Source organism: Salmo trutta, chromosome 33 (genome assembly GCF_901001165.1).
Source record: "Salmo trutta chromosome 33, fSalTru1.1, whole genome shotgun sequence".
NCBI lineage: Eukaryota > Metazoa > Chordata > Actinopteri > Salmoniformes > Salmonidae > Salmo > Salmo trutta.
The window spans coordinates 10,706,323-10,722,860 of NC_042989.1; the positions used below are offsets into that span (position 1 = coordinate 10,706,323).

At 40.8% G+C, this 16,538-nt stretch overlaps 2 protein-coding genes across 2 annotated transcripts; one reads left to right on the forward strand and one right to left on the reverse strand.

Annotated features, from left to right (window-relative positions):
- Positions 1 to 11,283, reverse strand: rcor1 (REST corepressor 1). The gene is made up of 12 exons (XM_029729769.1): positions 10,074 to 11,283; positions 9,913 to 9,972; positions 9,118 to 9,198; positions 5,745 to 5,959; positions 5,427 to 5,545; positions 5,160 to 5,238; positions 5,025 to 5,078; positions 4,696 to 4,902; positions 4,413 to 4,490; positions 3,395 to 3,452; positions 2,946 to 3,193; positions 1 to 2,128 (listed from the first exon to the last, which is right to left on the reverse strand). Exons 1-12 carry the CDS (start codon positions 10,219 to 10,221, stop codon positions 2,087 to 2,089), a joined length of 1,389 nt encoding a protein of 462 aa, XP_029585629.1. The 5' UTR covers positions 10,222 to 11,283; the 3' UTR covers positions 1 to 2,086.
- Positions 11,284 to 14,390: 3,107 nt separating this feature from the next.
- On the forward strand, positions 14,391 to 16,280 carry ankrd9 (ankyrin repeat domain 9). Its single transcript, XM_029729775.1, has one exon. It carries the CDS (start codon positions 15,126 to 15,128, stop codon positions 15,996 to 15,998), a length of 873 nt encoding a protein of 290 aa, XP_029585635.1. The 5' UTR covers positions 14,391 to 15,125; the 3' UTR covers positions 15,999 to 16,280.
- Positions 16,281 to 16,538: the final 258 nt, after the last annotated feature.

Consider the following 16,538-nt stretch of genomic DNA (forward strand, 5'->3'; position numbering starts at 1 on the left):
TAAATGTCCCTATAAATCCTTCAAATTTATTGTCTAGTTAATTGATGCGCAAATTGAATACACAATGGTAAATGACAGCAATACACACAACCTCATTAAAACCCCACCTCAGGCATTCACAATTTCTTCATAAATATATAAAAAGATTTCAAAACAGTATGCTAAATCATGGTACCAGTACAGTAAAAACGGTAGAATAGCATAGGCCAGTTGTTGTGAAAGGGACAGGGTTTGAAATGACAAATAAAAACACTTCAGAACTCAAAAAGGTTTAAATTAAAATGTAAAAATTGTTCCCCAAGATGAAAAATCGGAGAAGGGACTGTGGCTCTCTCTCAGTCTGTCCGTTAGTCACACGCAATATATCGGACAGCACTGGTCCGATTTTGACGAAACTTGGGCGAATGATGAGTCTTGCCATAGATACCTGGCATTTACAAAATTACACTGATTGGCCCAAGGCGGGAGCTATAGTAATTAACTGAAATTTGTTAGTCACAGCAATCTCATTTGGCCCGGGGGGGGGGGGGGGGACATGTTTACTCTAGCCTTGTTCCCTATTCATCAACTTAAGGAACTTCTCACTCAACTCTCCTTCCAACTGAAAAGCATTCTTAACATGATTGTGTTGACCCTATTGTGTGTCCTGAGGTTACTAGTAAACTGAAAATGGACATCCCTCAATGATGAACAGCTCCTATTTAAAGTTTTACATTATTTGTACATGTCTCTTTAACCTGTCATCCGAACAACTAATGCATTATTTATAAATATGCACCAGAACATGTTAACTTTAGTTTAAATTGAGTAATATTGAACACTGAACACCAAAAGTGCACTACCGTTTAAAATTCAACACCTAGTTTATTTCTTCAATGGAAGCGCCTGTTGGGATTCTAAGTTCTACACTTACTATATGTAATGTCAGTTTTTGATAAGTCTGTACAGTCTTTTCAGTACGGTGGGGGGGGGGGGGGGGGGGAGGACGGGACGGGACACAACATTCATCATGCCATGGATATGGCAAATTCAAGATCCCAGAATCCTACTTGCACTATGCTGGAGGCACATCCATTCCGTAAGAGCAACCTTTTATGACAAACATTGCGTGTATATCAGTAGGGGAGGGCTGAGGTTCAGCCGTAAGTAACGCAAAGAAGCAGAGGGAAGGGAGATTGTAGTGTTTACTTTGTACCCAATGGTGATTGGAGTTTGTAGAATACTGCAAGGCAATTTCTGCATTCTGATTTCCTATTTCACTCCCACACTGTGCACCCGTCTCACTAACTCCCTCTCCTGGATTTAAAGCCTTCATACACCAGTCTGTTCCTTGTAAATCCATGGGGGGGACAAGTGCCCGTTAGGGGATGAAGTTAGTTAGGGGGTAAAGGGTAAAGACAAGAGTTTTGGAAGGAAGAATATAAATAGTTTTAGTTGTGTAGTATTAACTTGCATTGGGTCTCAGTATGAAATGGCCCTGTGGAAATGCCATCATCTTGTTCTGCACTGTGTGTATCAGGGGGCAAATCACCTGACTCACCTTTTCTCCATCTCCAACACTGCAATGGCATTTCCTTGGGTTGTTTTTCTTTATATTTTCTAAATAATTGTAGTCCACAGGGTCAGTTCATACCTGAGACCTACTGCGATTAAATACTACACAACAAAAACCAGCCTTTACAAAGTAAAGAGGGTTGCAGAAGGATAAAATGACAAACGGATATTGTGGGCTGGGTAACAGGGATCATCTGTAATGTTGAGAGTGACCGAGGCAGGGTAAAAGGCGCCAGATGCATAAACAAGTTACATTTGATACAGAAGATTTTTCTGGGATGGGATAAAGTGCAGTCAGATAATTCTGGTTACTTTGACTGTCAGTCAGGCTGAAGACTGGTGCTGTAAGTTAATTGGTGGGCAGCTGCAAAACATCCTTGAACCGGGGATGAGGTAACAGGAATGACCTTCTTGAACAGGCCCGCAAAGACAGGAAGTAACCTGTGCAGATTCATCATCGCCTCTTCAGAACAGACGTACAATCTCAGAGGGAGGAGTTCTGCCAACAGAATTATCCAAAATGGCTGGCCACTCAGGATGCTAGAGGTTGTTGTGCTTCCACTAGTGAGGATTCCTGTAGAGACAACATTGGGGAGTATTTGCACTTAATACATCTGCAAAAAAACTCAAATTAAAGACTGGAATCCTTAATTGCTTATAGAGACTTAATGATATTGAACCATTGATGCATAAAGATTATAAATTGGTGGTTCGAGCCCTGAAAGCTGATTGGCTGACAGCCGTAGCATATCAGGCCGTATACCACAGGTATGACAAAACCTAAAACATTTTTACTGCTCTAATTACATTGGTAACCAGTTTATAATAGCAATAAGGCACCTTGGGGGTTTGTTGTATATGGCCACTATACTGTACCACAGCTAAGGGCTGTACCAGGCACTCGGCGTTGTGTTGCTAAGAACAGCCCTTAGCCGTGGTATATTGGCAATATACCACACCCCCTCAGGCCTTATTGCTTAAATATAACTTCTAAATTCCTCATGAGCTAAGTTCAACTGTCATACCCCATCAAGACCCACAATAGAAGCTCGTTTTACTCCAACGTTTGTAAACAACGTAAATGTAAACAAACATTGTATAGCCTCAAAACACAGTTAAAACTATCATTTTTATATCATGGATGGTCAGTCCTTGCATCCATAGCTAGTCTATGATTTTGAGAGTGGTTACATTTGTCAAGGCCCACCCCTCAGCTTTTTACCAAAACACAGGCAGGGTGACCGCCTTGCTATTGTTTCTATTAAGGATCTTTAAAGCAGGGTTTCTTAAAAATTATGGGTCCGAACCTGGGCATGTGAGAGGTGGGTCTCGAGTTATTAGAATACATCTGTAATTACGATTTGCAATACAAAGAGTGGACAGTCACATACCTCTTTTTGGTCCTCTGGCGGCACAGGGTTGGTGGCTCCATCCTCAGTGGGAGATGGTGATGTGTCCATTTTCTCCTCTCCTCCCTTGGCTGCTCCCTCCATCCCGTGCTCGGCCTCCCATTCCTGCAGCACCTCATCCAAGTTGAAGCGTCGGCGGTAGTTTACAAAGAAGTTCTTCACCTGCACCACAGACTTGTTGCCGATCACATCCGAGATAGCCTGGAAGTCCCGTCCATATTTTCTGATGGCTGGAAGAGGTTACAATGGAGTGAAAATACATTTTGAACAAATTGAGATTGTTATGTGCCAGGCCCCCCCAGTGAAACAGAACTCAAGATATATATTTTTTTTTTTATCATCTGACTTGTCACATGGGCCCGACTTCAGTTGGTTCCATTTTCTACCCTTTCTCAAATCCCAACCCATCTGTTGCACTTGCAATCTATTACCTTGTACAGCAAGCAGTTGCTCCTCTGTTGTCCAGCGAGTGTTAAACTTCTGGTTCACCTGAGACATAAAAATGGTCAAACATACAAGCAACATGACAGGTCAAAATGTATTACAAAACTAGTGATGTTACGTTTGACACCGGAGCATGCATTGAAACCGCAAAGCAGTTTACGTCAAAGCAGTGTGCCGATATCCATATCACTTTATCCGAAGCATGTCACCAACGACATCCGAAACGTTGTTTTGTCGCAAACCACCTGATTGGTTTGGCATTGGTTGAAGACAAAAGGAAGCGAAACCCCTTTCATTTCGAGAGTTGGTTGCCGAAAGTTGTGTGTAGGTGGATTTTGAGAGCCGCTAGCGTCTATTGAGCTGGGAAATGGGACCCAATTTCAAACATAATGAATAATGTAGATTTAAAATACATAGTATTTGAAAACATTACAACTGCTAGACATCTCAGCGCTGTCTATGCGCTACGGCATGTGTGACGAAATCTATAATCATTTGGCAGCTCTAAATTCTTTTGACCAGCAGATGCCACTAGGGTGATCAACGCTTTGCGCAATAAACCTATTTTTCGACAATTGGCTGGAAAGCGTCCATGCTTCAGAAAGATTTGTTTTCCCCGTCACTATACAAAACAATAGTAACATTTAAGCTGCAATATGTACATTTTTGGGCGATGTCATTGAAAGCAAGTCTAAGAAGTAGTAGATATGTTTCTATGTGCATGCACTATTTCTATGCTTCCCGTTCTTATTTTCCGTTATTGCGTCTTTTACTTGCGGTTTTGCACACTAGCTTCAAACAGCTAAAAATACAATATTTTTGGTTCTGAAAAATATATTTCACAGCAGTTTAGATGGTACAATGGTTCTCCACACTATACTTGCTTGTTTTGTCACAAACTGAAATTAGGCTAACTGTTACGAGCCATTTCTGCATAATGCACCTTTAATTCTATGGAGACAGTAAAATGAGATGCTCAGAACTTTAGGTCAGCAATAGCATTACCTCAGGTACTCTGAAGTTGTCCACTCCCACATCAAGCTTCTCTTTCAGGGCACTGTTATTCTGTTTGATGCTCTGGATCTAGAAGGGGATAAAACTCATTAAGGAAAAATGTCCAGGTTAACTCGTCACCCTAAAGACACTCTAGGTACACAGGCTTAGTTCTTAATTTCCACACAAATCTCCCATTGACATCAATACATGATTGACACAAAATTGACTCATCAATGGATAGGAAATGCTGTCACAGGAGATGCATGTATTAATGTTAAGACAGTCCACTAACCTGGCGTTTGATACCAACCAGCTCCATGTCCATTTGCCGCAGCACACCGACTGCAGCGGGGGTGCTGGTGGACATTGCAGCTACGTCTCCCTGGCTCAGATGCATTCCTTTAGGAGGCTTCTTCTTAGCACGGTGCAGGTTCTTCCCTGGAGGACCCTGTGGTTCTTTTTTGACGTGGGTCAGTTTCTCTGCCACGCCAGTAGTCGGCTAGACGTGAAGGAATAGATTTAGGTTAAAAGGTCGAACCATCAAAAGTAGTGTCTATTTAATATGAATGTTGTAGGTTTCTATTGAAATGGTAATGAAAATATTTGGAATTGGAAAGCTACCTTCTGTACCACTGCTAGTGGTTTTGGCTCCTGTTTCTCAGGTGCTGCGCCCAGCTAAAACACAAAAGGACCATGTTAGTTGGCTTCAATAAACAACATTTATTAAAACTGATAAGAGCCTCTGAACAGACCCACCTCTTTCTTCTCCTCCTTATTTGGGTCGTACTCTACATCGCTTGGAGCATTTCCATTGGTCTCCTCAGCCTCATCCTCACTGAAACATAAAGCAAAAACTTAATACATAGAAAAAAATATGGTATTCTTGGCCTGACTTTCCAATAATAAAAATGTTTTTGTCTAATTTGGAATGGTTGAAACCACCCAGGACTAGTTTTTCCAAAGTGGAGTGAAAGTTGAGAGAATGTGGTTCATGCATTTTAAACAAAAGCACACACTTCATACCTCTGCTCTCGTTCTCTCTTCTGCTTGCGTGCGTGGCGATCCATGACACTGGTTTTGCTCCGTGTCTTCTTCCATGAATAGTAGAATCTAACCAAGCTAGCAATGGACTTGTCTGGTAGCTAGCACAAGAACAAGAAGAACTTGTAAATAACAAACGAAAGCACAGTCTTGTGCATTATTTGTGGTTTAGAGACGTCACACAATGAACACCCCAAATTAGAATTCAGTGTCTCAATTCATCGTGTGTTCCATGTTTGGCAATGGAGTAGTCTGCTGTTAACGGACAAAAATGATACAATTCGGAGGCGTTAGTCTCACCATCTGCTGTATACGGTGGAACGTTTTTCCATGGAAGCTGAAGCCCTGTTCAAACAGGACCTTGTCCTCCACTGTCCACTCATCTGGGAAAGGTGTGAAGTTGGGCAAATCTGCCAGGGACTTCTCAATGTTGTGCTTGTGCCAGAAGAGCATCCCCAGTGCCTGCTCCATGTTGTACCCATGCTTCTCTTTGGCAATTGCAATGTATTCATCCACTGTACAAAAATATATTTACACACACACACAGCATTCAGAAAGTATTCAGACCTGTTCCACGTTTTGTTATAGCCTTATTCTAAAATTGATTAAATGAAATATTTTTCATCAATCTACACACAATACCCCATAATGACAAAAGAAAAATTTGGTAAAGAAATTTGGCTAATATATTAAAAATAAATACCTTATTTACATACAGTACCAGTCAAATGTTTGGACACACCTACTCATTCAAGGGTTTTTCTTTATTTCTACATTGTAGAATAATAGGGAAGACATCAACACCATGAAATAACACATATGGAATAATGCAGTAACAAAAATGCATTTCAATTAACAGGTGTGCCTTGTTAAAAGTTAATTTGTGGAATTTCTTTCCTTCTTAACGCGTTTGAGCCAATCAGTTGTGTTGTGACAAGGTAGGGGTGGTATACAGAAGATAGCCCTATTTGGTAAAAGACCAAGTCCATATTATGACAAGAACAGCTCAAATAAGCAAAGAGAAACAACAGTCCTTCATTACTTTATGACATGAAGGTCAGTGAATACAGAACATTAAGAACTTTGAAAGTTTCTTCCAAGTGCAGTCGCAAAAACCATCAAGCGCTATGATGAAACTGGCTCTCATGAGGACCGCCACAGGAAAGACCCAAAGTTACCTCTGCTGCAGAGGATAAGTTCATTAGAGTTACCAGCCTCAGAAACGGCAGCCCAAATAAATGCTTCACAGAGTTCAAGTAACAGACACATCTCAACATCAATTGTTCAGAGGAGACTGTGTGAATCAGGCCTTCATGGTCGAATTGCTGCAAAGAAACCACTACCAAAGGACACCAATAAGAAGAAGCCACTTTCTTGGGCCAAGCAACGCAAGCAATGAACATTAGACCGGTGGAAATTTGTCCTTTGGTCGGATGATTCCAAATTTGAGATTTTTGATTCCAAACGCCGTGTCTTTGAGAGACACAGAGTAGGTGAACGGATGATCTCTGCATGTGTGGTTCCCACGGTGAAGCATGGAGGTGGTGGCGTAATGGTGCTTTGCCGATGACACCGTCTGATTTATTTAGAATTCAAGGTACACTTAACCAGCATGGCTACTACAGCATTCTGCAGCAATACGCCATCCCATCTGGTTTGCGCTTAGTGGGACTATCATGTTTTTCAACAGGACAATGACCCAAGACACTTCCAGGCTGTGTAAGGGCTATTTGACCAAGAAGGAGAGTGATGGAGTGCTGCATCAGATGACCTGGCCTCGACAATCAGACGATCTCAACGCAATTGACATGGTTTGGGATGAGATGGACCGCAGGGTGAAAGAAAAGCAGCCGACAGCTCAACAAGACGGTTGAAAAAGTATTCCTCATGAAGCTGGTCGAGAGAATGCCATGAGTGTGCAAAGCTGTCATCAATCTATTTTTAAATAATGCTTTAACGTAACAATGTGGAAAAAGTCAAGGGGTCTGAATACTTTCCAAATGCATTGTATCTAAATATACAGTACCAGTCTCAAGTTTGGACAAGGGTTTCTTTATTTTTACATTGTAGAATAATAGTGAAGACCTCAAATATGAAACACATGAAATCAAGTAGTAACCAAAAGTGTTAAATCAAAATATATTTTATATTTGAGATTATTCAAAGTAGCCACCCTTTGCCTTGATGACAGCTTTGCACACGCTTGGCATTCTCTCAACCAGCTTCACCTGGAATGCTGTTCCAACAATCTTGAAGGAGTTCCCAAATATGCTGAGCACTTGTTGGCTGCTTTTCCTTCACTCTGCGGTCCAACTCATCTCAATTGGGTTGAGGTTGGGTGATTGTGGAGGACAGGTCATCTGATGCAGCACTCCATCACTCTCCTCCTTGGTCAAATAACCCTTACACAGCCTGGAGGTGTGTTGGGTCATTGTCCTGTTGAAAAACATGATAGTCCCACTAAGCACAAATCAGATGGGATGGCATATTGCTGCAGAATGCTGTGGTAGCCATGCTGGTTAAGTGTGCCTTGAATTCTAAATAAATCACTGACAGTGTCACCAGCAAAGCACCACCACACCTCCTCTACACTTCACGGTGGGAACCACACATGCAGAGATCATCCATTCACCTTCTCTGCACAAAGACACTGCGGTTGGAACCAAAAATCTCACATTTGGACTCATCCAACCAAAGGACAGATTTCCACCGGTCTAATGCCATTGCTTATGTTTCTTGGCCCAAGCAAGTCTCTTCTTATGTCCTTTAGTAGGGGTTTCTTTGCATGAATCAGGTCAAATTCATGGTCAAATTGCTGCAGTCTCCTCTGAACAGTTGATGTTGAGATGTGTCTGTTACTTGAACTCTAAAGCATTTATTTGGGCTGCAATTTCTGAGGCTGGTAACTCTAATGAACTTACCCTCTGCAGAGGTATATCTGGGTCTTCCTTTCCTGTGGCGGTCCTCATGAAATTTTCCGGATTGACTGACCTTCATGTCTTAAAGTAATGATTGACTGTCGTTTCCCTTTATTTGAGCTGTTCTTGCCATAATATGGGACTTGTTATTTTCTGTATACCACCCCTACCTTGTCACAACACAACTGATTGGTTCAAACGCATTAGGAAGGAAAGAAATTCCACAAATTGTTCCACAAATTAATTCCAGTAATTTTAACAAGGCACACCTGTTAATTGAAATGCATTCCAGGTGACTACCTCATGAAGATGGTTGAGATAATGCCAAGAGTGTGCCAATCTGTCATCAAAGCAAAGAGTGGCTACTTTGAAGAATCTCAAATGTAAAATATATTTTGATTTGTTTAACACTTTTTTGGTTACTACACGATCCCATATGAGCTATTTCATAGTTTATGTCTTCACTATTATTCTACAATGTAGAAAATAGTAGAAATAAAGAAAAACCCTTGAATGAGTAGGTGTGTCCAAACTTTTGACTGGTTCTGTGTGTGTGTGCATCTAAATATATAGATCCGAAAGACTGGCATAACACTCACTTGCACAACACTCAGCTACCCATTTCTGTTATTATTGCATAGTTATTACATTAACTAAATAATTTGCTTCAGATGAACGTAAGATTTGTAAATGTAAACTTGGCAAGTAGTTTACATTTGGAACATAATGAGGAAAATGGCTTGAATGGCTCTCACATTTAGCTTCAGCCAGGTTCGGGCTGGGGAGCCACACCAGCATGCCCAGGTTGTCTCTCTCCTCGGCCGCCTTGGCAATCTCTGTCACGGGGATAAAGGATCGAATGAGGACCAGTGACTTAATTACTCATGGCCTTTATCCTAAATGCTTTTATGTTGAAAGTGAAACTCTGTTGAAAGTGAAACCAACTTCCAACAATACAAGTTTAGCGAGAATGAAATTCCATGTTCCATTGGAAAATACAACATGTATTATTAGCAGCACAAGCCTATCAATTCTTGCATGGAGACCAAATTGAAAATAAAAAAAATATGGACCATTAGAAGTCAGGACTTAATCATATAGGCTAGTGAAAGCAGCTACAATTAATACAGTTCATGTTACAAATAATTCATTTCATAATGATTCATTACTTAAAGGGAAACAATCAAAACCGTTCTCACTCCAGATAGTTAAATTAAGCGTTTATAACCATGGTCGTTCGACCAACAATTAGGGCCTAGCTATAACAGATGTAAATTACAAACTTTTTAATTGGCTCATCTCAGATTTGTTATATGCTAAATATGCTGAAATATATTGGATACATTGACAATAGTTCTGCAGTTAAATCGGTTCAAACATGAAACAATGTAGCCGTGGACAGGAGTCTGAATGTCAAAATAATAAAGATGTAGTTAGCTGTAGCCCGCTTAGTCAAGGCTCGTGGAATAGACGACCAGGAATTGTTCGAGGCTATCATGTCTGGTAACCTGTTCCATCTTCTTGACTGTCTGAACAGTAAAATGACTCACCTGGATCATAGTCTGGCACGAGGGCTTGATACTGAGTCCCAACTCTCATACCACCACTACCTGAACATATAACAAACACAGGATTTACATTTTTTTTATCACTGTACAAGTGTATGAACTAGTTTAGAGTGACCGAGGCTACCACCGTCGTGTTGACCTACCATGCTCATCATCACTGGAGGAGCCCGAACTTCCTTCCTCCCATGAATTGTTGCTATTTCCATTCGTAGCTAAACTTTTGTTAGGATTATTAACTGTATTCCTACCCCTTCTTTTCCCTGACATTTCCGAACCACTCTTTTCCATCATTGCGGGGATTTTTTAACGGAGAAAGAGCAACAAAACTACTCGGATTTTGGCTAGCTAGCTACTGTAACGTTACTGGCTGTCTGTAGTCAGCAGCACCTTGCTAGATGCCTGGCGCTAGTTTGCTAGCTAGCGAACAAAGTAACGTTAGCAGGTTGGCTAGAAAAGCTACTGTGGCTAGCTAGACGAAGCGATGACCAACTGATTAAACTGTTCAACTAGCCAGCAATCTCAATTAAGACGGCTATGTTATAAAAGTTGTTAAGATAGCTGGCTCCAAAAATATAACGGGTGGCCAAATAACTGTGTTGTATGGGTCTTTCAATATTAACCAGCCACCCCAGTTAGCTAGCAAAAATACCCCAAGTTCGCGAGGATGCTTGACTGCTAGCTCGCTGCTACTTGGATAAAAGTTGCGGTAGCAACTAGCTAGCTAGCTTGATTTATGAAATCAATTAGCATAGCTAGAGCTACGTGGCTTTAACACACGCATTTGTCGACGATATTCTACAGAGTTTGACTAGTTAGCTGGCTACTTTTGTCCATTACAATCGTTACTAGCTAGGTGTCGAGAATCTTGCCAGGTGGGTCGGTTGCTAGTTGACACTCCACGGGGTCTTGATAAAGTGCCTGGCTGCATCAGATGGAACTGAATGTTTCAAGGTTTGCCCTGAAGAGGCCTCCCTCAAGCTAATAATGATGAGTGGACCAACTCTCTTCTTGCCTGGAAACTAGAGGCTACAATTAATGAATTAATTAGGTAGATGGGAACTTATGCAATTAAACTAAATAAGTTGTTCTACGTTCTACAGCCAATTAATGGAATTAATTTACATTCAAAAAGGCGAATTAAAATAATCTAATTCAACAATGGACACATTCCTCAAATCATATGGACTGCATTTAATTTCTTTTTTCTTTATATGTCAGGGACCATGTACAAATTATACATAGGCCTATCAGAGTATCCTAAATGTGTGCCCCCATGGCCCAACCTCAGGCCCGTGTTCCCCAACCTTAGAAGCCCCCAACCTTAGAAGCCGTATAAGGGAGCAGTGTCATTCGCACTGTCACAATCAAGGTACTTCTGGGCTCCTTGAAAATGAGTAGACTACAGTATATAAACTCCTCTCTGTATTTATTTGGAGTGAAGCTAAAACATTTTAATTTGTCTCTATACTCCAGCAGTTTGGATTTTGAAATGTTTCATATGAGACGACAGTACAGAATGTCACCTTTTATTTGAGGGTATTTTCATACATATCTGTTTTAGAACAAAAGGCACTTTATGTGTCTAGTCCCCAGTGGTGTAAAGTACTTAAGTAAAAATACTTTAAAGTACTACCTAAGTAGTTTTTTGGGGGTATCTGTACTTTACTTTACTATTTATATTTTTGCCAACTTTACTTTACTACATTTCTAAAGAAAATAATGTACTTTTTACTCCATACATTTTCCCTGACACCCAAAAGTACTCATTACATTTTGACAGGAAAATGGTCCAATTCACACACTTATCAAGAGAACATCCCTCATCAAGAGAACATCTGACTGACTCACTAAACACAAATGCTTAGTTTGTAAATTATGTCTGAGTGTTGGAGTGTGCCCCTGGCTATCCGTCAATAAAAAGAAAAAAAGAAAATTGTGCCATCTGGTTTGCTTAATATAAGGAACTTGAAATTATCATACTTTTACTTTTTAATACTTAAGTACATTTTAGCAACTCCATTTACTTTTGATACTTAAGTATATGTAAAACCAAATACTTTTAGACTTTTACTCAAGTAGTATTTTACTGGGTGACTTTCACTTTTAGTTAAGTCATTTTCTATTAAGGTATCTTTACTTTTACTCAAGTATGACAATTGAGTACTTTTTCCACCACTGCTAGTCCCCCCCATTTGGACAAATTCACTTATAAATCAAATCAAATTTTATTGGTCAAATACACATGGTTAGCAGATGTTATTGCCAGTGTAGCGAAATGCTTGTGCTACTAGTTCTGACAGTGCAGCAATATCAACAAGTAATCTAACAATTCCACAACAACTACCTAATACACACAAATCTAAGTAAAGGGATGGTATAAGAATATGTACATATAAATATATGGAAGAGCAATGACTGAGCGGCATAGGCAAGATGCAATAGATGGTATAAAAGCAGTATTTACATATGGGATGAGTAATGCAAGATATGTAAACATCATCATTAAAGTGGCATTAATAAAGTGACTAGCGATCCATTTGTTAGAGTGGCCAATGATTTCAGGTCTGTATGTAGGCAGCAGCCTCTCTGTGTTAGTGATGGCTAACAGTCTGATGGCCTTGAGATAGAAGCTGTTTTTCTTTTTCTCGGCCCCAGATTCGATCCACCTGTACTGACCTCGCCTTCTGGATGGTAACGGGGTGAACAGGCAGCGGCTCCTGGTTGTTGTCCTTGGTGATCTTTTTGGCCTTCCTGTGACATCTGGTTCTGTAGGTGTCCAGGAGGGCAGGTAGTTTGCCCCTGGTAGACTACCCTGTGGTTGTGGGCGGTGCAGTTGCCATACCATGTGGTGATAAAGCCCGATAAGATGCTCTCAATTGTGCATCTGTAAAGGTTTGTGAGGGTTTTAGGTGACAAGCCACATTTATTCAGCCTCCCGAGGTTGTATGAAAGTAGTCAAAAGTGTATTATTTGGTTCCATATGCCTAGCACAAAATGATTAAATCAAGCTTGTGACTCTACAAACTTTCTGGATGCATTTGCAGTTTGTTTTGGTTGTGTTTCGGTTTGTTTTGACCAATAGGAACTGAAGGGTGAATAATGTATTTTGTCATTTGAGTTACTTTTATTGTAAATAGGAATAGAAGATGTTTCTGAACACCTCTACATTAAATGTGGATGCTACCATGATTAGGGATAATCATGAATGATGAGTGAGAAGCTTACAGAGGCACAAAGATCATACCCCCAAAGAACTGCACTTGAGTTAGACTCATTTCTTGCTAAATGGGGGTCCTCCCATAGGCATTGGGAATACTTTCTATAGGCTACTATTGCCTGATGTTAATGTATCTGGTCTTTTTACTACACTGGCAAAATACATCTGGAAGGCACTGTATCTGTGCAGATACATGAATAAGATACAAAATTATTATTCCTTTTTCCATTGTCGTTCCTACAGAGATGTGGTTGTTACAGATTGTGATGGATTTCATTCTCCACTTAACATTCATTTAATCTAAAAGACTCATCCATCATGCTTCTTTTGAACTGTAAAGTGGCCTATTTTATACAGTATAGTCCCACCCTACCTATCTAGCTGCAGCAGGCATGCTCACGTCATGTTGATATACACTAAATCTAAATATTATCTTTTGTGATCATCAATTTCTCATGACATAGGCTACACAGATTACCCAGGCCATAATGCAGGGTTAGGGTTGGGGTTTATGATTGTGAAACATCAGTGTCTGTTTGCATCATAGTCACTGGGACATGAGAGTGCCACCTGCAGCTGGATCATGCTTCTCTCAATTGCTATTACTCACAACCATGCTCAATGAGGATATGTATAAGCCCATGCAACTCCATACCAGGATGTCACTTTCCCCAAAATGTTTTATTGATACCAGTCCTTTTTTTCCTAACTAGACATTTTTAATTAGCAGATTCCTAACCATTTTACATTGAACTCCCACTTCTATACCCATTTCACACTGCATTTCCACTTCTTCATGGCTCATAAGAAATCATTTCAATACATCAGGTTTGATCATGATGTGGGGACATACTGTTTGCTGTAAGTTTGAAAATGAGTGGAGAAGATGAAGATAGGCTACTTTGTCAATTCAAGGTTATGCATGACATGTAATGACACATATTCACCAAACAGATGGCGTGGTCCACTATCTAAAAGCCTCCTATGGTCTGTCCTATACTGAAGCTACTAAAACCAATAGCCTACATTTGACTTTGCATGAACTCACAAGCTGTTTCTTAATTTGAGGTTAATTTTAATGTTAAAGTTAGGCTGTGACATATGCATTGCAAAAACACTTTCAAATGCCTATAGTTGCCTGACCATTGTAATGTGGTGTAAATATAGGTTTTTATTCTATCCTTACAATAGATCTTACACTTGATAGGCTTAGCCTAATCCTGATGAGACATCACGACCCAAACGAGAAACAATTATAACGCGTAAAACAGATATGTCTGTCAGAATTTAGCAGTGGGGAGTGTTGGTAGCAGCACGTTGCACCAGACGCGCAATTATATAACATGCACTGGCGACCCACAACCCAACACACATCCTCTACACCGGACTGTTCTGAATGTACTGTATGCAGTGGTGACACTCGATAGGGGGGCGATAGCGCGTCTCCCAAACAAATCGCTCACATGGCACACAACAAATATGGAAAAGTTAGGGCACTTTGAACTGACGTCACATTTAATCTCACCTTGAAGTCGTCATCAGCCAATGGGGATATTTGTTGACGCAGTCAGCGACCAACGAGGGCAGTCGTGAAGGGAGTTCCACTATCGTTCGCCACCAGCTAGGATATATAAACTGCCGATGGAGTTCGAAAAGGGGTTTGAAGCAAATCACGAATAGCGGTACTGAACAGACTCAGGCAGGGTCCTTGCTACTGAACACAGACTCAGAGAGCAGCGAGACCGAAGAGCTCTAAACGTTTTCGATTGCTATCGGCTTTTATTTATTATTTTGAAACACATTTTCCAGTGTGTCATGCAACTTTTCTACATTCAGCTATTGATTATTTTTATCTTCTAAAAAAATCACTTCTGTTGACATCCTGTCTTGATGTAAACAGACCTGGCACAGAGGTGCTTATACCTTACAAAAAAAGGGTATATTCCGAAATTAAACGTATCTGCAGAACAAAGTGACCATGCCTTACGATCTAGCGGGTGTGTTTGACAACCGGGCGGATTATAAATCCGAGAAACAGTGCCAAAGAACCTCATTTGCCTTCTACCAAGCAGTGCGGGACCTGCTACCAGTATGGGTACTCGAGGACATGCGGACAATGGAGGTGTTTCACTGGGAAGATGACGGGCGGGCGTGCGCTTTTACTCCATCCGAGGCTTTTCTGTATGCACTTGTGCACGATCATCAACAATACGCCAGATACCTGCTCAACAGATACTCTGTCGGCGCACTGGAGATGCCCAGTCGAAGCTTCTGCTGCTGCCAAGCATCTGCAACACCGCATCTCACAGTAGCTGTCCGCTATAACCGTATTACTATCCTGAAAATGATTCTGGACTCTCTGAAAGACTTCTCCGATAGCGAGCGCGTGAGCTACTTTAACAGTCGTGGATGTTTTCACATGGAGGGAGGCAAAGGCGCATTGCATCTGGCGTGCGAACTGGTTCGCCCTGAGTGTTTGATCCTGTTACTAGGACACGGTGCATGTCCTTATGTCACAGATCGAGATGGGAACACCCCCTTGGACTGCCTCTTAAATCAGATACGCCAGGGTGAACCTGACATGCGCCGCAAGCACGTCTGCCTTGGTTATCTCATTCTCTTCATGCCAAAATTGCATTTTCAAATGAAGGGAAAGTTGGAGAAGAATCCAGGGCTGTGGCAGGGTCTTATTGGAGAGCAGGCGTTCCAGTGGCTATCAGGACTATCTCCCCCCTCTCTCTTTGTTCAGGCTATGCAGAAGATGACCCAGTCCATACCTGTTGAACAGCTGGACCCTCTGCCAGACTTTTTGAAACCACTGGACTTCAGGCTACACCAGTATGCCAGTTGAACACTCTCTCAGACCTCTCAGATCAAACTACTGTACTGACTTCTGGAATCAAATATTTATTTTTGGCTATGGTGTGAACACTGACAACAGTGTCAATAAAAGTGAATTAAATGCAGCATGTGGCTTTGTAAATAGCAACTCAAAATGTTCTTTACATTTTGATGTTTAAAAACAATGCACTTTAGAATAAATGTCGACTTGTCATATTTGACACTAAAGAGTGAATTTAATGGTGTTAATGTTGCAATGTGTAAATAAAATACTATTATTGTCTATAAAATATATTAACCTGTTGTTTTTTTTTTTATCTATAACGTGCTTCACCTATAGGGCCATTATCTGGAAGTTGTGGGTTGAAGGGGTGCAGAGAACATGTTAATACTACAGTAATTACCCAGTTACTACACAGGCAATGGAACGACAATGTAGTTACAGAACAACAGAATAAACTATAGAATAGGTCCAAAACTATATGACAGCATGAACATGTGTTTTACATCATGGTATCACCCACCCATAAAATGGCACAATGGTTTGAAT